The 23,069-nt window shown below is 41.7% G+C and overlaps 1 protein-coding gene across 1 annotated transcript in view; it reads right to left on the bottom strand.

Annotated features, from left to right (window-relative positions):
- LOC117246999 (ectonucleotide pyrophosphatase/phosphodiesterase family member 7-like) overlaps positions 1–23,021 on the bottom strand; it is a 28,156-nt gene extending 5,135 nt beyond the window's left edge. Inside the window, exons 1-4 of the mRNA XM_033611068.2 lie at positions 20,984–23,021; positions 10,758–10,903; positions 9,980–10,612; positions 4,140–4,386 (exon numbers count right to left, since the gene is read on the bottom strand). Of these exons, the coding sequence (XP_033466959.2) occupies positions 4,140–4,386; positions 9,980–10,612; positions 10,758–10,903; positions 20,984–21,254 (1,297 nt within the window). The 5' untranslated portion in view covers positions 21,255–23,021. The remainder of the gene's footprint in view (positions 1–4,139; positions 4,387–9,979; positions 10,613–10,757; positions 10,904–20,983) is intronic.
- Between the last annotated feature and the right edge of the window lie 48 nt (positions 23,022–23,069).

Raw genomic sequence — 23,069 nt, 5'->3', positions numbered from 1 at the left:
CCTCTTAATTGCAACCCATATTCACAGTGACCTCATATGGCTGTAGTTACTATGAATGGAGTAAAGGATGAAGTCAGGTGGTGTATTACAAAGATGACAAAGTCCGCTTATAGGTTGGAGAGAAGGATGGTAAATGGGAAAATCAAATGAAGGACGTTCATCTAGGAGACTGGTATTTGCATTGCATGTGAAAGCAAAAGTCAGCTTTGAGTTGGTTATGTAACATAGTCGTATGTCATGTGACATCTCACATAAGATGCCTCAAGTTAGGTTGGTAACAAATGTACCAATTTTAAGCCAAACCATTATATTTCTCTAAACCTAACCAAGGAGTTGTGTTGGCTAAACCTAACCATGTAATTGTGGTGCAATTGTGATGGTGTCACAATGTTAACCACTGTTTTAAACTGTGACTGTGAATGGTCAAATATGAGCTATTCTCTCATTTGAGGGGCTACTTTAAGGAAGGTCCCATGAGTCATATTAAGCAGGATTTATACTTCTGCATCAAATTGATGCCACACCTACAGCATAGGCTCTGCATCGTCACAGAGCCTATGCTGTAACCTACGCCGTAGCCTGATGTGCACCTCACCAGAACTTTAACTACACGTTGCGGTGACGCAAACTTCCTGCTGAAACCATTCCCCTCAGTGGAAGAGAAGCTTTTATTTACTTTTATTTCACAGATGAGAAACAATAAATTGTGAAGACAATAAAGCCCCCACAACATAATATTTTAAGTCTTTAAAGATTATATTTATGGCTATTTTGTCTTTATTAGGCAGGAAAGTGTTGGGCGTGAAGGAGGGAGGGAGGGAGGAGGGGTGATGTGCAGCAGAGGGCCATGGGCTGGAATTGAGCCTATGGCCGCTGCAACAAGGAGATTGCTTTTGTACATGGAATGCTCGCTCTACCCGCTGAGCTTTTAGGCGTCCCAATATTTTAAGTTTTATGTTTGATTTATCCTATAGAAGATAGGATAGATTAGAGGAGTTGTAATGAGTTGTAATGGAGCTGGATTTTGTACCTTTGTTAAATGTTGCTGTTGTCCCTGGCTCAGCGTTGCCAACTCTCGCGCATCCGGCGTCACTGTCACTCTTTCACCATCAATGTCACTCTTTCACGACCGTTTAAGAAATCTCACTCCACCGTTCCTTTTTTTTAATTTTTTTTTTTTTTTATGTCCAGCGTAGCTTGACCGGACTCCATACTATTCTCAGAAAGCAAGTTTAGGTCTCGTGGGGCTACCCTGAACTTCATGCTACTTCGTCCTTCCCCTAGTCTCCTACAAATTTTCTTGTTTTTCAAATGGACAGCATTCTGAGAACTAAGACAACAGAGCTATGGATTGAATAACGCCAGAGTATTGCTTTAAGTTCACTCATTGCCTTCTACAGCTATCTAGTGGACAAACATGGGAACAGCATATACTAATTAATTGGTTAATGCTGAGTTATGGCATGACCTTATTATATAGAATTGCTTACAATGCATACACTGGGTTGTTTCAAATGAAAAGTCCGGGTAATTAACTGCTCATGTCTAGTTACATGCCATGATCATTCCTGGCCTTAAATTGCATTTTTTAGCAGAAGAAGTAAATGGCAGTTTACATTGGGTTTTCTTAATTAAACGTAACTGTAGGCTTAAGGCCTACATTTTTCTCCTGGGGCTCACAGATGCGAACATTTACCATGTTTTATGACTGAGTCTCAAAAGGCCATATAAAACATGATAAATCAATAGGGTTCCCACGGGTCCTTGAAATCCTTGAAAGTTTGTGAATTAAAAAAAACATTTCAAGGCCCTGGAAAGTTTTTGAAAATATTCATAAATGTACATAGGTCATTGAAAGTCCTTGAATTTATCTATTTCTGTATGAAATTGCATGAAAATAGGATTTCGCCGTGTGAATTTTCAAAGTTTTCTCGAGGGAGAAACCCCTGATCCCCCCTTTCAATTCTTTCTTTTTGTCACAACAGGACATATTACTGGATTTTTTAAGCAGATGATCAATGCTACCATCAGATTGATGAAACTGACCTTGATCTGCACCCTAAAACAAATATTGAGCGTCTATGGATGTATGTGGAGCTTAGGCCTATAGATATGAATATGTAAACGTACACCCATTTCTTCTGTTTGCCACATGTGCATATTAACTCTTTTAAGGTAAAAAATAAAATGTTCCGCCGTGTCCACGTATGTTCATGACCACACACGCAAAAGCAGATATTCTGTGCTCGGACCAATCCTATTTACTCTATATATGCTTCCTTTAGGTAACATCATTAGAAATCACTCTGTAAATTTCCATTGTTATGTGGATGATACACAGTTGTATTTATCAATGAAGCCAGAAGAAAGTAGACAATTAACTAAACTTCATAATTGCCTTAAAGACATAAAAACCTGGATGAGCACCAATTTCCTGATGTTAAATTCAGAAAAAACTGAAGTTATTGTTCTTGGCCCCAAACAACTCAGAGACTCTTTATCTGATGACATAGTTTCTCTAGATAGCATTGCTCTGGCCTCTAGCACTACCATAAGAAACCTCAGAGTAATATTTGATCAAGATTTGTCTTTTAATTCTCATTTAAAACAAATCTCATGGACTGCATTTTTTCATCTGCGTAATATTGCGAAAATTAGGCCTATCCTGACCCGAAAAGATGCAGAAAAATTGGTCCACGCTTTTGTTACCTCAGGCTGGATTACTGTAACTCCCTATTATCAGGTAGCTGTAGTAAGTCTTTAAAAACTCTCCAGGTAATTCAGAATGCAGCGGCACGTGTACTAACAGGAACTAAGAAACAAGATCATATTTCTCCTGTTTTAGCTTCTCTGCACTGGCTCCCCGTAAAATCCAGAATTGAATTTAAAATCCTACTGTTAACTTATAAAGCTCTAAATGGTCAAGCTCCATCATATCTTAGAGAGCTCATAGTGTCATATTATCCCACCAGAACTCTGCGCCCGGAGAATGCAGGGTTACTCGTGGTCCCTAAAGTCTCCAAAAGTAGATCAGGAGCCAGAGCCTTCAGCTATCAGGCTCCTTTCCTGTGGAATCATCTTCCTGTTGCAGTCCGGGAGACAGACACCGTCTCCACATTAAAGACTAGATTTAAGACTTTCTTCTTTGATAAAGCTTATAGTTAGGGCTGGCTCAGGCTTGCCTTATACCAGCCTCTAGTTAGACTGACATAGGCCTAGTCTGCCAGGGGACCTCCTTTTATACACTGGGCACCTTCTCTCTCTCTCTCTCTCTCTCTCTCTCTCTCTCTCTCTCTCTCATGTCCTGTTACTGCATCTTGCTAACTCGGCCGTACTGCATGTCACTAACTCGGCTTCTTCTCCGGAGCTTTTGTGCTCCACTGTCTCGCAGGTTAACTCATATTGCAGCGGTGCCTGGATAGTGTGACGTGTGTGGTTGTGCTGCTGCCGTGGTCCTGCCAGATGCCTCCTGCTGCTGCTGCCATCATTAGTCATTAGTCATACTTCTACTGTTATTATACACATATGACTATTGTCACACATGTATACTATCAGATATTAATATATACCTTCAACATATTGTACCACAGTAGCACATTGTGAGTTGTGATATTGGGCTTTATAAATAAAATGGATTGACTGATTGATTGATTACGTCATAAGGTAAAATCTTACTCCGGCCCTCTGACCAAAGTTGGTAACCCTGCTGGCTTCAGGAGTAGAGGAAATCTCTGCTAGCCGCTAGGCTAATTTATACATGTAAAATGCCATAGACTTCTGCTAATAATATTAGCATCTTGTATTTGTGGGGAAAATGTGAGTTATAATGAAGTCATTTTGTGTACTTGTTTTTGAAATTGTCGCTATTAAGCAATGTTTAGTGTGTGTTTTGAATCAACTAAACTTTAAAGTACTTCACAGAAACCCCAGCGCCTACTAGTGTTTTGGAAGTGCAACTGCAGAGTGACAGACATACCACAGCACGGGTATAAATTCTCAGAACAGCGTAAGCCATGTGTATGGGCTACGGCGTAGGCTCTGCATAAAGCTGATGCACATGTTTAATGGTAGAAACATACTGTACGACCTATGTTGTCATATGGGTCAGAGGACTTGTTGGAATATAGTTAAACACTTACTGTTGTTGTTTCCTCCTGTGTTTTTCCTAGGAACCAGCATGTGTTTGGTATTGTTCAAGTGTCCATCGTTGACCTCTGGGTTAATCTCCAGTAGATGGCACATCAGAGGGTACACGTCAACCAGGTCAAAGGGGCCTACCAACATGTTTTTCTGGAAGTCAGGCCCCACTGCCCTGAAGAAAGCTTTCATGTCCATGATTTCATTATCAAAGCCGTGGTCTCCTTTTACGTAGTGCACAGGTAAGAACTATATGGACAGAAATCAGAGGTTCCATGAGAAATATGGTCATGAAAAAAAATTGGAGCCTTATTACCTTTATTTGATAGAATATATTCAAGAGACCGAAAATGTGAGGTTGAACCAGGATAATTTGATTAAGTGGTATGCAGGAATGGGAACTGATAGGATTCTTACAGGTTCTTACAGGTTTTCGGTGTCTACAACACAAATTTTATTGAGTTTCTATTCTAAACAAGAGACAAGTGCTTGTGTAAGTAAACAAATATGAAATTGGTTGACCGCTATCATCTAAAATGGAACAAATGAAAGAATATTTTTACAGCATTTGTTTTCATCTACGTCAAATAACGTTACAGAATCTGTCACTGAATGTGTTGTGCTATCAATAACATGGGACAGGACATACGTACTGTCACTGGCACTGCTCTGCTGAGACTTTGTTGCAGCTGCACTTAATGCCATGACAAATGCTTCAGCATGTTGGTGGTAGGGCTGCACGATATTGGAAAAAAAATGCTCCCACGGATATTTTTTTTTTTTTAAGGATGCATTATTTTCCACCAGATGACTTCAGTAGCTCTACTTGGTGAGAATTAATCATTCTAGAATTATTAGACTGATATTGCTTTGAATGCAACGGCATAAAATGTGCTGAAAATAGGCATTTGTTCAGTGAAACCACCATCTCTTTCAGTGTTTCCCCTATATACAACTATTTTTCCTTTTTTTCCGTCTTAGCGCTTTAGAAACTACCGTTATATTATTTGGGGCTACAGATGCTTCATATCCAGGCCAATTCACACACTTGTGGGCAAAGCATGTAAGAAGAGAGGAGAGGGCTCCATCTTATCTCTTCATAAACTAAAGTTATATTATTTTGCGCAACGGATGCTTCATATAATAACAAAACAATATACTATTTATCGTGTTATATGGCGAAACGTTTCACCTTATAACGTGAAGACTTATATTGTTTACACAACGGCATGTCATTTCTGTCTCTACAGGGTCTTGCCTTACAATCCTCCTCTGCTCTCTGTATCGCGCACGGCGGAGTTAGGCCCCGATGCGCGCACACACACACACACAGACACGTACGCACTCACACACACAGACACAGGTGAGCACACTAGAGCACAGCTCTGACCGCATTTTCCCGAGTCTGAGACATCTATAACCGTGACCAGCCTGAACCCGCAGCACGGCACTGTACACACAGTCAGTGGAGTGGAGCCTGTATTCCATTCAGGTGTTGTCACATAAATAACAAATTCCAGCACTTGAATAGGCCGTTTATTCTTTATTCCAGTAAATTAGACATCTCTGTTGGTCAGTCATTAAAATGGAAGCAAGTTTTACATGCATCACTCGGCAATTTAAACGTGCATGCTTAATTTAATTAGGGCAAGCCATATGTCACAAGCCCCGCGATGTAAATATTGCACACATGGGCATTGTGATGGTGATGCTTAAAAGATAAATCGTTCAGGCCTAGTTGGTGGTGTTTCCGCCCTTGCATGTAATTACGGTGCTGCATAAATTGCACGTCGCGCTGTTAGTCTTTTTTGGTGAAGTGAAGCCTTGCTTTCGACCGTTTCTGTCTCTCCGCCATTACATCTTCTTTGTTGTTGAACGTGCTGACTGACAGGCGTGACATGCGTCATCGATGTAAAGATTTAGCGTAATGAAAAGAATCAATAAGGGAATCGTGTCAGTGAAGATTCTCAGTCATCCAGGTCATGGTAATCGTAAGTACTAATAGCGTAGGTAACTGGACTTGCTTGCGTTTCCAAGAAGCTTCTTCAGTTCGAAATGACTGGTACGAAGTCATAGGGGTCACGTGAGCTCTTAGTTTCAGAGTCGTTAAGGTCACAGTGAGTCGTTGACCCACCTGGCCACCATGTGAGTCGTTAGGGTCAGGTGGGACCAGGGGTGAATGGGTCTGAAGTCATCTGGGGAGGGATCCCAAGACTACATTGTAAGTGGGGATAAGTAGTGTCATAAGCCACCCCCTCTGTTTAACGATGGTCGTTCCAGCTTGACGTAGATGTCTTCTTCTACTTCTCTTTCAAACCATCTGTCCTCCCTGGCCCATAAGGGATAAGGGAATCATTGAGCATAAAGGCTAATGATGTCAGTGAATTGAACCAGTTGGAACCGGTTCTTAACAGGAACCGGTTCTCGATTCCCATCCCTAGTGGTGTGTGTCTTAGAAGATTAATGACACCCCATGATCATACAGTACCTTTTGAATAAGATGCAGTGGTAAAGGACAAGGCATCCATATTAAATGTGTATGACTTGTTTTTAGTTAGACAGTTTAGTTCTTAAATCAGATAAAGTTATTATTATAGGCAATTTTAACATTCATGTCGACGTTAATAATGACTCCCTGGCTACTGCGTTTATTTCATTATTAGACTCCATTGGCTTCAGTCAGGGTGTACATGAACCCACTCACTGTTTTAACCATACCCTCGATCTAGTTCTGACATATGGAATTGAAATTGATAACCTAAAAGTCTTTCTACAGAATCCCTCTCTATCGGATCATTATCTGATTACTTTTGATTTCTTTTTACTCGATTACACGCCAGTCAGCAACAGTTACTATACTAGATGTTTATCAGATAGTGCTGTCGCAAAATTTAAGGAAAAGATTACTCCGTCATTAAATTCAATACCAAGTCCCTCAGTAACAGAGGTTTCCTGTACCGACTTTGATCATTTTGTTGATAGTGCCGTAGGCTCGCTGAGAACAACACTTGACTCTGTAGCTCCTCTAAAAAAGAAGTTAAAAAAGCAAAGAAAGTTTGCTCCTTGGTATAACTCTCAAACCCGTAAGTTAAAACAAATATCGCGAAAATTTGAAAGGACTTGGCGATTAACCAAACTGGAAGAATCTCGTTTAATCTGGACAGACAGTCTCAAAACTTGTAAGAGGGGCTTCCGCAATGCCAGAGCAAACTATTACTCAGCATTAATAGAAGACAATAAGAACAACCCCAGGTTTCTTTTCAGCACTGTAGCCAGGCTGACTGAGAGTCAAAGCTCTATTGAGCCTTGTATTCCTTTAGCCCTTAGCAGTAATGATTTTATGAGCTTTTTTAATGACAAAATTCTAACTATTAGAGGCAAAATTCATGACCTCCTGTCCTCAGATAGTACCTACAGTATCTAACCTCAAACACAGCTGTAAAACCTAATATATATTTAGATTGCTTCTCCCCAATTTCTCTTCAAGAATTGACCGCAGTGATTTCTTCATCTAAATCATCAACTTGTCTCTTAGACCCCATCCCAACTAGGCTACTTAAGGAGGTCTTTCCTTTAGTTAACACTCATATATTAGATATGATCAATATATCCTTATTAACAGGCTATGTACCATAGTCTTTAAGGTAGCTGTAATTAAACCTCTACTAAAAAAGCCCACTCTGGATCCAGAGGTGTTAGCCAACTATAGACCAATATCTAATCTTCCCTTTATGTCAAAGATCCTTGAGAAAGTAGTCGCAGACCAGCTGTGTGATTTTCTCCATGATAATAATTTCAGACAAAGGACTTGTCTCTGTACTTGTTTTATTAGATCTTAGTGCAGTGTTTGACACAATTGACCATCAAATTCTACTGCAGAGACTGGATCACTTAATTGGCCTAAAAGGTTCTGCACTGAGCTGGTTTAAATCTCATTTATCTGATCGTTTTCAGTTTGTTGACATTCATAATGAATCATCCTTACGTACCAAAGTGTGTTTTGGAGTTCCGCAAGGTTCTGTGCTCAGACCAATCCTATTTACTCTATATATGCTTCCTTTAGGTAACATCATTAGAAATCACTCTATAAATTTCCATTGTTATGCGGATGATACTTAGTTGTATTTATCGATGAAGCCAGAAGAAAGTAATCAATTAACTAAACTCCATAACTGCCTTAAAGACATAAAAACTTGGATGAGCACCAATTTCCTGATGTTAAATTCAGAAAAAACTGAAGTTACTGTTCTTGGCCCCAGACAACTGAGAGACTCTTTATCTGATGACATAGTTTCTCTAGATGGCATTGCTCTGGCCTCTAGCACTACCGTAAGAAACCTCGGAGTAATATTTGATCAAGATTTGTCTTTTAATTCTCATTTAAAACAAATCTCATGGACTGCATTTTTCATCTGCATAATATTGCGAAAATTAGGCCTATTCTGACCCAAAAAGATGCAGAAAAATTGGTCCACGCTTTTGTTACCTCAAGGCTGGATTACTGTAACTCTCTATTATCAGGTAGCTCTAGTAAGTCCTTAAAAACTCTCCAGCTAATTCAGAATGCAGCAGCACGTGTACTAACAGGAACTAAGAAACAAGATCATATTTCTCCTGTTTTAGCTTCGCTGCACTGGCTCCCTGTAAAATTATAAAATGGTCAAGCTCTGTCATATCTTAGAGAGCTCATAGTGCCATATTATCCCACCAGAACACTGCACTCTGAGAATGCAGGGTTACTCGTGGTCCCTAAAGTCTCCAAAAGTAGATCAGGAGCCAGAGCCTTCAGCTATTAGGCTCCTTTCCTGTGGAATCATCTTCCTGTTATGGTCCAGGAGGCAGACACCGTCTCCACATTTAAGACTAGACTTAAGACTTTCCTCTTTGATAAAGCTTATAGTTAGGGCTGGCTCAGGCTTGCCCTGTACCAGCCCCTAGTTAGGCTGACTTAGGCCTAGTCTGCCAGAGGACCCCCCTGTAATACACCGGGCACCTTCTCTCCTTCTCTCTCTCTCTCTCTCTCTCTCGTATTCTATTACTGCATCTTGCTAACTCGGCCATTCTGGATGTCACTAACTCGGCTTCTTCTCCGGAGCCTTTGTGCTCCACTGTCTCTCAGATTAACTCATATCGCAGCGGTGCCTGGACAGCGTGACGTGTGTGGTTGTGCTGCTGCCGTGGTCCTGCCAGATGCCTCCTGCTGCTGCTGCCATCATTAGTCATTAGTCATACTTCTACTGTTATTATACACATATGACTATTGTCACACATGTATACTACCAGATATTAATACATACTTTCAACATATTGTACCACAGTAGCCAGAAATATAACTATAATATTATTACTTTCAATAATGTTGTTGTAAGCTACTGTCATTACCTGCATCTCTCTCTCTCTCTCTCTCTCTTTCTCTGTCTCATTGTGTCATACGGATTACTGTTAATTTATTATGCTGATCTGTTCTGTACGACATCTGTTGCACGTCTGTCCGTCCTGGAAAAGGGATCCCTCCTCAGTTGCTCTTCCTGAGGTTTCTACCATTTTTTTTCCCCATTAAAGGGTTTTTTTTGGGGAGTTTTTCCTTATCCGCTGTGAGGGTCATAAGGACAGAGGGATGTCGTATGCTGTAAAGCCCTGTGAGGCAAATTGTGATTTGTGATATTGGGCTTTATAAATAAAATTGATTGATTGATTGATTGATTGATTGATTGATTTTATGTTTGTAGTGTTTGAAGATGACATTTAAACAAGATGGGACTGTGCACAAAGGCTGCACTTTTATACCCCAATCAAAGCAAATCAAACACTTCAGCTGCCTAACATACAAAGATTCTCTCACCCCATTGACAATGTATCCAGGGTCAGCAATGAGGATGATGGGCAGGAGTCGAGGATGGTTACTGTAGTGCAGTCTAGTTGGCAGCTCCTCCTTTTTATACACATGAAGATGAGGGTGGCTTCCTTTCAGAGCCTGGTAGACCTTCTCCAGTTTCCCCTCTTTCGGAAGCAGCATGCCAGCAGGACCATAATCCAACAGTTGGAACTGGATATCTTTGAAGCTGAAGCCAGGAATCTTAGAGAGGATGATCTCCTCAACTAGTCCATCCCGTAGAATTCTAGTCATCCCGTGGTCGGCAGTGATGATAATGTTGAGCCGGTCAGTAAGGCCATGGTCTTGGATCTTGTCCCGGATGTAGCCCAGAGTACGGTCCACTTGCTGAACCATTGCACGGCATTCTGGGGAATCTGGTCCAAATTCATGACCAGCCAAATCTGGTTCTCCGAAATACAAGGACACAAAGTCTAGGTCCTGTTGGTGGAACCACTCCCCAATGACCTTATCAATGTTCAGCCTCCATTCTGTCTCATTAGAATGATCATAGAAACGAGGTTCCACTTGCCTAACCTTCACAGTCTCTTCTTTGTAGGTGGCTGCTGTGCCAGGGAAATGCAGAGAGCCTGCTTTTAGACCCTGAAAGGAGATAAGACAATCATTCATTAATTAAAAACAAAAGTACTCCTGTAATTGTGATCCCACAAAGGATTGGATGATATAGATAGATAATACAGACATTCTAGGTCGGCAACCAGGAAACAAAAAGATGGATCTAAAGAACCTGTCTTTGTGCTGTTATCCAGATGGGTAAGCTGCCATTGTCCCAGTAGGAATCAACAAACTGAGTCATGTAGTACTGCTTCTTCTCCTGAGTGGTAGTGTTGAACCAGATGTTGTGGATTACTCCATGATTCTCGACATAACGTCCTGAGGAAAGGGGAAAAACCAGGAAGAACCTTGTATAATAAATATAACTTTTTAACTTCATCTTAAATTCGGATAAAACTGGGATGCTGGTCATTGGCCTTGCTGGACATAGACATTAGTTTAACCAAGTAACTCTCAAGAACTGTGTGATTTCTCAGTGTTTGACAGCCCAGAACCTTGGTGTTACATTCGATCATTCCCCCTGTTTTGATCAGCGCATTCAAGAAATTACCAAGATTATCTTTTTCCAGTGCAGTGCAAGCGCAGTCCATTTAACTGTTCCAGACCAACAAACAACAAAACAGGTATTTTTCAGGACAGGTGAACACATCACATTTTTTTGGAGCAAAATCTCTGATGGATCCGGGACCATTACTTCTGCTGGTGGGACCACCAGAAACTGTGAGGCAGAGCTGATGAGGCAGTGATGTGTATCGAAGGAACTGCAGCAGCTATCAGCCCCATACAATCCTGGCTCCAACATCCCATTGTGAACTTCATCATATTGCATTGAACATAGACCTCCTGTCGAAAATGAATGCTGAACACAGCTGTGTGTGATGTTATAGATAAACTAATGAAGTCTTCACCTGCACAAAATGCATCCAGGTACAAAAGCTAGCATATGTCTTTTTCCTTGTTAGAAACACTGCAGCCGGACTTCCTGACAGGCATGAGGCTCGCACAAACACAATAATTCACCATGATGACAAGCGGTAACATGTAATGTAAAACTACCAAGAAAGACCAACTCATTAAGTCACAACTGTAGGAGCATACAGCCTTCCTAAACTCTCCAGATTCTGGACTACAAGTAAATAGACAATGAGGAGGCCACAAGTGAGGGTCAAATGTTTATTTCCCTGCCCCCGAGCTTACTCCGATCAGGAGGGATGCGTCCTCCAGACATCCGGGTGCCAAAGGGGGGGGGGGGGGGGGGGGGGGGGTAAAGGGTTCATTTGAGGTACTTCAAATGCTTTTTAAGTCATTAACTTGTAAAGGGTCCTCCGCCCTGGGGTAACACACCTTGATTAACAGCCCTGCTAGGATCTTAAGACAAAGCTTCTGTTTCAACCACATCCTGTCCCTTCCTGTCACCCCGGGGATTACGCCCTCCCCTCTCTTACCAAATGTTTCTGTGTGACAAAATTGAAATGTTTGTTGGAAGTGAGATTAAACATTTGTTTCCTTTTTGTTGGTTGCTTTCCTATGTTCTAAACTTGTACATGTGCATAATCCATGTTTTCTATCTGAATGATACTTTGCTTTAACCCTGTAAAACAAAAGATTGATAAATTCAATTTCAATTTCGACTGTTAACACCTCATCTAACATGGAGCCGTACTGCCATCTTGTGGCGGAGTTAAGAAGAGTTCCCGTAAGGAAGTCCACATAGTTAGAATTAAGATATAATTAGGGTTCATTAATCAACTTGTTTGCATGAATATGTGCTTCTTCATTTTGTTTTTCATTATATATTGCTACCAGAGTTGGGTATAGAGTACTTTGATTACTTTTTTGCAGTAACGAGAAACCTAACGCGTTAGTTTGCTGTTTGAGTAATTAAATACTTGAGTACATTTTCAAACAAGCCATCAGTTACTTCCATTACTTTTAGAACGCTGGTCCTTCAGCTCCGAAACAGCAAAGACTGTCTTTTGGTTCTAATGACGGAGATAACATTAAACCTATCAGTCCGAAAGCAGTCATAAAGCTTGTGGCTCGCCACATGGTAGAAGAAATGCTGCCATTGTCTACGGTGGAGTCTAAAACATTCTGCAGGATCGTCAGCAAAATCCCCACGACTCAAAAGGTGGAGGAAGACTCGCTGACAGATAGGTCAGACTCAGGACTTGCATTATGCCTGGTACACACTACACAACTTTTCTGCCCGTTCTGAAAGTCACTATGTCACATTACACGATTGTGGAGTCATAAAATTGTGCCGTGACTTGGGTGGCAGACATGACACACTACACGATGGTACTCACCAATTATCCCCGGACCGGTCGTCTTTCATGTCATTGGGTTTTTCTTGTCCTATTTTTATTACTTTTAGTATTATTTCAGTCACTGTGTCTGTTCATGTGCCAGCCGGAATGTTGCTGTAGTCATCTAAAAAGCGCCAGCAGATGGCAGGAGCTACATTTGAAGTACTGTACGCAAGCATTCAAGCTACTGAATCCTCCACAACCAAGTTCCTACAAATGTTTCACAATAAAAGCCTATTTAGAAAATGGAGGGATTCTCTCAGCTGAAGTTATAAGTGGCTTTTAATGTGAAACAAATTCAGGAAGTGTTGAGTTTGAAATGATGGTGCGATGCATTAACTTTATGAAGACAACGGGAGCAGATAAAAAGTGAAAATATAAAGATACAGGGGGATTAATAAAAAACAGACCATCTATAATGTAGTCTGTTTCAAATTAAGCTGGTAGTCTCTGCAGCTGTGGTGAGTAAAAGCCCCGCCACTGTTTTTTAATGTTATTACTTTATGTCCGTCTCCATTATGAAGAAATAACATTGTTTGCTAGCTTGATGCTAATGACAGTAACATTAACTCACTGGGTTGACAAAGTGCTTCTGCTGTTTCACACCATCATTTCCCCCTTTCACTCTGTGTGGTAACATCCCTAGAGGAAATGTTGAAAACGCTGGGGTGTTGTTGCCCTACAGTTGTCTATGGCAGCAGACTGTTCTGTGTTTCTACTGGTCAAAGTGACGGCTGTGATGGGAGAATTGGATCTCAGTGAAGGGCAAGTGGTCCATAACTTTAATTTTGGGGAAAAATGTAGGCTAAGCGCCCTGTGGTTCATTGCCCAATAGGAAATGTAGAATACTCAAAAGAACTTTAAAAGTACTTGAGTTACTTTTCTCAGGGAGTAACGTTGGAAGTACTTTAAAAGTACTTGAGTTACTTTTCTTAGGGAGTAACTTTGTAAAGTAACTTGTTACTTTTCAAAAAAGTAACGCAGTAAAGTATTTTGATTACTTTTAAAGTAACCCTTACCCAACTCTGACTATAGGTTAGTCTAGAGTGTGTGTATTTGAACTAGCCTAGTTTATATGGTACTCCGCTTATATACGTGGCATAATAATTGTATTTTGATTTAATGTTAATTTGTATTTTTAATTGGATGTTAAGAATCAATTTTGACCATAATGGGAAGAGTGTGTGTCCATTGCACATAACATATCAAAGTTTGGTTCCTGCGTAACTCTTTTGTGCTCACGATCAAAGTTATTTCAAACTTTTAAATTTTGCTTATCCAATTTTCTTTTATCTGCAGTGTTCAACATTTTTGCGTGTTAATAACAACTTTGACAACAATATCGAACGGCCAACAGTATTGTTTTCACCATTATTATAAGCGAGTAATCATAACGAAGTAGACCAGCAATTGCCGACCAACCTCTTCGCCCCAGAGATAAATGTATCTCTATATCGACTGTCCCGTCACATCTGATGTCAGATCAAAGGGGATTGGCACCGTTTGGCACGTTTGGCACGCGTAATGGAAACCCAACCTGATTTGATTAACACAGCTGCAAACTAATGAGTTCACATCCCTCTCAGCCAACCACAAACAGCCACAGCATCAGATAGGGAGTATATATTCAGCATCTGTCATCTTAGAAAAGTCAAAAGAAAAGAAACAGAGTGAGACTGTGTGAGAGAAAGAAAGAGCGCACACACACGAGAGAAACACAACATTGATTTACGATTGTGGTGACCTCCTCCCAGGCTACCTTTGCATCATCAGCCCGTGGAGGTCTGCTCGCAGTTCCGTATATTCGGACACTGCCAGCTTGGACCTCCCGGACCAAAACATCAGTTTCCTCCTGGGAGAAGTTTGGCCGTCTGACGCTGCTGCTCTCTTCTGCCATGGCGAATTGAGTAAACTCTCATTACGCCTTCGCGCGGCGCATTTAAGGGCGAGGAGAGGGGCTCATTTCATTGGTGTGATGTGTGTAAAACCCACTCCACGCCTTCTCTCCTCCCTCTTTCCTACTTGCGCAGGTAGGAGGGATGGAGGTGGGAAAGAGGAGTAGCTGCGCCAGCGCGCACGGTGTGCCAAACGTGCAAAATCGGCCTGGCCACACCTAGTTGGCGAAGCGCAGGTGCCTCCGCCTCGCCCGATCTGCGAAACTAGAGGCCAATGTGTTACCAACAGGATTTCGGGTAATATTATTATATTTGCATGTAACACGTTACCACCCAGAATAAACTGTTTATTGCTTTCACTTTTCATTTAACCACACTAATCCACACTGCTTCACTTCCACGAGTGCACCACCAGAAAAAACATCCCTTGAAGGTTCTTGTGTATGTCATGCCATTCATTATATGAATTAAGCTGGTAGTCTCTGCAGTTGTGGTGAGTAAAAGCCCCGCCACTATTTTTTAATGTTATTACTTTATGTCCGTCTCCATTATGAAGAAATAACATTGTTTGGTAGCTTGATGTGTGCGTTATCATGCCCAGTGTGTTTCCATTCATATACCTACACTGTAACCCATTCTGCTTTTGTGTCCTGAGGCTGCTTAAAAGCAGTGGGGAGAAGGAGCTAGCCTCTGGTTTGTTTTTTCCTGTGTCTGCAGTGATTGGCACATCTGGGTGATGTAAGTACATATTGGATGTTTCCATTCACATCCCCTATAACTGCAGAGCAACGCCAGCACACTGCTGTAGTTGACTGGCACACCGTGAATTGGCAAGTGGTTCCTCCAGCTCTGGTGTATTGATTTGCGCTTGTCATAGACATTTACCCACATGCCATTCCATTTGTTGTACTAACCTCAATAATTGTTTATTGTGTTTTATATCATAGGCCCATAAATATTTATCCATATCTCATAATTATTAGACTTTGATCCTCTGCCTGATCCTCGCTATTTAAAAGGCTATTTAATTGTTCTATATCATCACACTATAATAACATCAGCAGGGGTTTTTAATACAAAGTGGAAACCACTGTATGTGAATGCATGAATGGGTCAGACCTGCGCAACACTGAATTTGAAATGAATTGTAATAAACTGGAGCTTCTGTGCTTTCATTACCTGATGTAAAACAACATGAGCCTCAACCAATTTAAAATGCCTTGTCATTCTTCTGAACTCATTTTGGGGAAGTAACGCAATAGTAATGTAATAACTAACTTATTACTCTACACAGAGTAATATTGTAATGTAATTTATTACTTTTAAATGATGGTAACTAGTAATATGTAATACATTACATTTTGAGAGTAGTATCAAAATACACAGGACGAGATGTTAAATACTGCCCTTTGTGCCAATAGGTGGTGAGCACTTACTCAAGATTTTCCTTGATGTTGAAAGTGGTAGAGAATCAACAGGTGGGGGTTCTCTGAGTTGTGGGGGAGGTTAGTCTTGGCCAGGATGACATTTCAGGACAATTGGGCACGGGACACATCAGTAGTGTGGCCTTACATCACTGGGTGTTTCGACCTTCAACACTATATACCCTCCACAAGGTAGGCCTGCTGCCGGGTGATCAGCCCGCAGCTTGTGTCCCATGCCTAACCATCCCTGAAATTCAGCCTGTTGTTCCAGTCTTCAGCTGTCTAACCGGTGGACAGGCAGGGGGTTCTCCGGTGGTTTATGCTAATGTACTTGCCCAGCACGGATCATTCTACTTAAGCCAAATCCACTGGCTGCTTCTTTCCACGGTCTTCTGCAAGGCCTGACCATGGCATCTGAGTTCTTCCCACAGTCTAATGGTAGACGATGCCACAAATCCTCTGCATCCTACTTCAACTGGATAGACTTTGGTGTTCCAGCCATGCTGCTTCACTTCTGCTGCTAGCTCTGCATAGCGCAGCTTCTTGTGTTCATAGGCCTCCTCAATAGAGTTCTCCCATGGGACTGTGAGCTCAATGATGTAAGCAGTCTTCAGTGAAGGGGACCAGAGTACCAGGTCTGGCCGGAGGTTGGTGGAGGCCATCTCTGGTGGAAAGACTAGTTGTTGGCTGATGTCTGCCAGCATCTTCCAGTCATGAGCTCTGCGCAGCTGCCTTGCTTCTGACACGGTGGAAGGATGTTTAGGTGTTTTCTGTCCTTCTTGGACAAACATTATTGCCTTCAAAAGATTGCTTGGTCTTGGTGGCAAGGAGTTGGTTGTAGTCCGCTTGCTCTCCAGCGCTGATGCCAGGCATTTGAGGACCTGATTATTCCGCCAGGTATATCTCCCCTGCATGAGGCTGGTCTTGCATCCGGTCATAATGTGTTTGAGGACTGCTGGAGTTGGGCAGAGGGCACATGTTGCATCCTCACCATACCATTGGTGAAGATTCTTTGGTGATGGTAGGATGTCATATGTCGCCCTAATAATGAAGCTGATCTTGCTTCTTTCCATTTCCCATAACTCCCTCCAGCTGATCTTTCTCCTCTCCACACCTTCCCATTGCATCCATTGCCCCTGCTTGGCAAGATAGACAGCCTTTGCACTCCTCAAGATCTCCTCCTGTTGATGCACCTCCTCAACCACCAGTGTCCTCTGCTCTGATGTTGTAGCCCTTTGCCAGCTTGGTTTGTGTGCTTTCAGTCCGAAGCCTTCTCTTCCCTGCTGGACTTGTCCCACGATATCTTTGTGCCTAAGGGCTGATGTGGCTTGCTGCACTGCATCGGATGGTGTCCAATTCTGCCAAGTTACTAGGGGCACTGCAACAGTCCTGATGGTCTGGTCTCTGGAGTCCTTCAGTGTCATCTGGAGTCTTACTTTTGAACACTTGCATTCTTCAGTGAGACCAGTGAGAGGTAGCTCCAGGACTCCTTTGCCGTAGATGCTGATGTTATTCAGGCATCGTGGGACGCCAAGCCACTTCTTTGCATATGATGTGATGGTTCACTCAGCACCCCCTTGACTATGGAGATGCTTTGAGATTTACTTGGCTTGATTTTCATTTGGGCCCAATTGCTGTTCTTCTGCAGCTTTCCAAGCAGCTGCTTGGTGCATGCTGCAGTGGTGGTCAGGGTTGTCATGTCGTCCATGTATGCCCTGACAGGTGGAAGACAGAGCCCATCCCTGGTTCATTCACCACCCATTTTGAGGCCCTGATGATGACTTCCATGGCCATTGTGAAAGCCAAGGGTGAGACTGTGCAGCCTGCCATTATGCCTACATCCAAGTGCTGCCATGCCGTAGTGAAGTCCGCTGTTGTGAAGCACAGTTGCAGGTCTTGGGAATAGGTCTTGACCAGTGTGGTGATGAGCTCTGGTAGAACTTGAATGATTCCCAGAGAAGTTCGTGGGGAACTGAGCCAAATGCATTGGCCAGGTCGAGGAAGGTCACATGCAGGTCTCTCTTGTCCTTCTTGGCTGCTTGGATCTGGTGCCAGATCATGCTAGTGCGCTTCAAGCAACCAGCTGAAGCACTGGAATCCCAGCTTTCTGTAGAGAAGTATCGATATACTTGTTTCTTTCCAGGTAAGTGGACAGCCTCTGTGCCACTATACGGAAAAAGATTTTCCCCTCAACGTTAAGGAGGCTGATTGGCTGGAACGGGCTGATGTCTGATGCCTCCTTTTCTTTTGTTGTGAGCACGCCGCCAGCTCTTTGCCAAGCCTTGGGTATTGGTTGCTTCTGCCACATTGTTCTCATGAGCCTCCACAGAAAGCATAGTACATCCGGCACATTCTTGTAGAGCTTGTATGGTACTCCATTAGGCCCTGGGGCCAATGCTGCTCTTGCTCGCCTCACTGTGTTCTCTACTTCTTTCCATTTCGGAGGACTAGTGTCCAGGTTGACAACAGGTTGAATTAGCGGCTGTCAGGTGGAATGACTATCCGCTCATGCCTTTTCGTGTCATGGCAGACCTTTTTCAGTAGGTCCTCCAGATCCTGCTTTGATGTTTTCAGAGTTCCGTTACTTTCCTTTGTGAAGAGGTCTTTGACAAACTTGAAAGGATCTTTGTAGAAATAAGTTCTTGTGTGCTCCTTCTTCTTGCGAAGTTTCCTCAAGTTCTCTGCTCTTCGCAAAGTTGACAGCCGGCTCTTGATATCTGCTTGGAGGAGTATGAGACCTTCCTTCTTGGTGTCTGAGGCTTTTTTCCATTGCTTTCTAATCTGTCTCCTTTCTCTGATTAGCCTCTTGATCTCTTGTTGCCTCCTGGACTTCACTGGTGCTGGTAGTTTCTTTTAACCTCTCCCTTTATTCTCCCCAAAGTGCTCTTCGCCATAGCTGTAGATTATGTCGCCCATCCTTTCAAGCTTTTCCTGTGTTGTGCCCCCTTGTTCCTCCAGGATTTGTGTTAGGTCCCTGTTGATTGTTTCCCACTCTTTCTTGTCAACAGCTTTGGGCCATTTCACAGATAGTTTGTTGAGTAACTTGCCCAACAGTGCTTGTGGAGTTCCAGAGTTCTATTTTGGGTCCGGTTCTCTTTTCATTCTACATGCTTCCATTGGGTCACATACTGCATAAACATAACGCGTCTTGTTACTGTTATGCCGATGACACCAAACTGTACATACCCATCATTCCTAATAACTTCAATCACCTCACTCCCCTCCACAATTGCCTTAATGATATCAGAGAGTGGATGCATCAAAACCTTCTGCAGCTTGTCAATAACAAAACAGAAGTTTCACTAGTCAGTCCACACTGTGCGACTGAAGTGCTATAACACCAGCTAAGCTCCCTATGTCTCACACACTCTGCCAGCAACTTAGGAATCATATTTAATTCACACCTCAGCTTTGAAAAACAGGTCAAGACAGTAGGTCAAGCTTGTTTTTTTACAATTAAGAACCATCTCTAAAGTAAAATATTTTATGTCCATCTGTGATATGGAGAAGGTCATAAATGCTTTTATCTTTTCTAGACTTCACTATTGCAGCTCCTTATATTTCTGCCATCAGAAGCAACTCTCAGGGCTCCAACTGGTTTAGAATACTGCTGCAAGACTTATAATGGGCATTAACAAAAGGTAGCATATATTACACCTGTCCTAGCGTCACTGCATTGGCCTCCTTTCCATTTTAGGATTAATTTTGAAATTTTATAATTCACCTTCAAAACACGACTTAGACTAGCTCCTGAGTATATAATGACTCTCTTAATACCAGATGAGTCTGAATGTGCCCTGAGATCATCTAGTCAGTTACTGTTCCCAGGACAAAATTTGTAACTAGAGGACATTAGGCTTTTGCTGTCAAGACTCCCAAAATCTGGGAAGTACTTTCTGTTGAGATACGACCATCTACATCTGTATACACTCTTAAAAAACATTTAAAAACACATTTTTTTTAAAGATTGTATTTTAGTCCCAGTGTCCTGTATATGTATATATATGTTCTTGTGCATATGTGTGCTAAAGCTTGTGCATATAGCGTGTGTGTATGGGTATTTATGCATGTGCCGATTTGTGTAAATGCATGTGCATATTTATACACAAGTATGTGTATTTATTTGTTTTTATCACTTTGTTTTACCACTTTACTATTTAGAGATACCTCATTGTTTATACTCTTACTTCATTTAACTGTTTTTATTGCCTTGTGATGCACATTGTAACATATGTTTGATGTGCTGTATAAATGTATTATTATTATTATTATTATTATGCATACAAGTGTTGCTCAAACTTTAGTACCTCATAATGGCTTCATCTCTCAATGCACCTTACAACTAAGTGAAATTCTGTCCTCAGTAGAAATTTTAGAAAATTTCCTGAAACACCAACTTATAGGAGACTGAACATGAAATACAGAGCAATCGGGAGCAGCTGGAGCTGGGGCACTGACCTTGGAGTCAGAAACAATGACAGAAACTCTGAATTCATATGTGTTTTTTTCTGTACATAAGCAAAGTTTTGGAACACAAAGATGCAATCAAACTTTTTAAAAAGTGTATTATAGTAATAGCTACAAGTAGGCCAGCTGTGGCCAAAAGGTGATCATACTTATAATGGCCTGTGAAAAAAAAACAATCTTAGGAGCCACCATCTTTTGCAGTTGTCAAATAAATACGAGCAGACACCGACATTTCTAGAGCTGTTTGTTGCTTGGCAGATTGGTCGCTGTTAAAAATAAACTGCGCAAAACTGTTGCTTTTACCTGTCAGCAGTGTGAAGTGAGCAGGGCTGGTAATGGTGAGGAAAGGTGGAGTAACATAGGCTGCCTTCACTCCATCCTGGGCCATCTTATCCAGATGAGGGGTTTCAACATCTCTGTCATAGTCCCAGCGGAAGCCGTCAAAGGAGATGAGCAGCAGCTTGTTTCTGGTGGACCCTGTGAATACTGACCGCAGCTCAGGGTCCTGTGGCGGGGCTGCAGTACAAGGAGAGCAGGCACTGAGGCCGAGGACAGCAAGACAGAGCCGCAGCATGGCTGAGGATTTGTACACACCTTGTTGTAACAGAAATTCTTCTGGTTTACACTTTATTTAAACTTTTTTCAGTTGGCCGGCTTGGTCTCAATTTTATAATTTATTCCTGGCCACTACAACTATCAATGTCTTAAAGGAGGACCTTATTGTTCCTCTCTTCTTACTGCAATAGTATGACTGATATCACCGTGAAACAAATATGAGACCGTATGGCACAATGTTAGTGGATACACCCCTAATCAGTCTTTGTACTTAATGAGGGATATTGTCAGCACTTATCTACCAGGCCATAAACTTAAGTCCCACTATATTTTTTACAAGTGCAATACAGTAATATGACAGGGAGAGTGCATGTGTGAACAAGAGACATTGCAGAGGATAATTGTCAACACTTTAACACTGCCACAGGTAAGATGGGGTATAACATGACAAGATACTGAACACAAACCAAGAAGTTGTTTCTTTAAAGGTCCAGTGTGTAGGAGTTAGGGGGATATATTGGCAGAAATGGAATATATATGAAAAGTATATTTTCTTAAGTGTATAAGCCTTTTAGTGTGCCTGAAAATAAGAATCCTGTTTTCATTACTGTACAATGAGATATTTATATCTGCATAGGGAGTGGGCCTTTGTTTATGGGGATTGCCATGTTCAGTGCCATATTTCTACAGTAGCCCAGAGTGGACAATCCAAACACTGGCTCTAGACAAGGCTATTCGCGATTTGGGGTTTTCTTTTTGGCAACGGTAATTAGGAGCTAATCTGCAACAAGCAGCATTGGAAAATCATCTTTTTTTCACGTGAAATTGCTTGATTCACTGTTTTACAGGTTTAAATCATGTGGTCCATTTATTTTAGAGAGGAAGAGACCTCTGTGGATAATTTGGCCCCTGGTAAAAAGCTTCTGAACTGCTAGATCTTCAGGAAAAAAAGGTGAGCACACATTAGCAGATGCAAGGCTAGCAGCCCATCGTCAACATGCCAGTCTGTAATAAATATATGTTACAGCCATCCGGCATTATATTAGGAATCATTCCAGCAGAAATAGAGAGTGGAGGAGATAAATATTTGTATACAATAATACGTATGGCTACATTAAAACAAATTACACGCAATTGGATGAATGTTAAGTCACCATCTATTAAGGCCTGGAAATTAACAGTTGAAGATAGGAGAGAAATGGCAAGATTCTCAGCTTCTCCATATGGCACACTCATGCATAATTATAAGTGTTAGAATGTTAGAGTGAAGCTTTTGATTGCTGAACCTAGTATAGCCCTGGGGCAAGGGGATGCTCATGAAGTCTTGCTGAGGCGTGATCATAGGTGTGCCATAAGGACTGCCGACCTTATTACAGGCTGGGGGGCAGGGAGGGGCCACTGCTTCTTATGGTACACTCAGACATAGTTATACATTCTAGAATGTTAGGGTTCTGGAATGTTTCTAAAATGTCACAGATTCTAGAATATTAAGGTTCTAGAATTGTAGGTTGTAGAATGGCGAGGTACAATTGTAGAATGTTACGTTATAAATGTTTTGTAATCTAGAAGTTTAGGGTTCTAGAATGTTAAGTTGAATGTTCTGGTGTGTTACAGGCTCTAAAGTGTCATGGATTCTTGGGTTCTAGAGTTTTATGAACTTTAGAAGTTATGGTTCTAGAACTGATATAGTTGTAGAATGTTTATTTACAACTGTAGAATGTTAAGTTATGACTTGTTGAATGTGTTAGGGTTCTAGAATGTTGCAGTAAAAAGCTGCTGCTGACTCATTGGCACACCCACTCCATATGGCACACTCTTGCATTGCTATGACTTC

This window comes from Epinephelus lanceolatus, chromosome 21 (genome assembly GCF_041903045.1).
Source record: "Epinephelus lanceolatus isolate andai-2023 chromosome 21, ASM4190304v1, whole genome shotgun sequence".
Classification (NCBI taxonomy): Eukaryota; Metazoa; Chordata; class Actinopteri; order Perciformes; family Serranidae; genus Epinephelus; species Epinephelus lanceolatus.
This window is presented reverse-complemented; position numbering and strand designations above follow the sequence as displayed.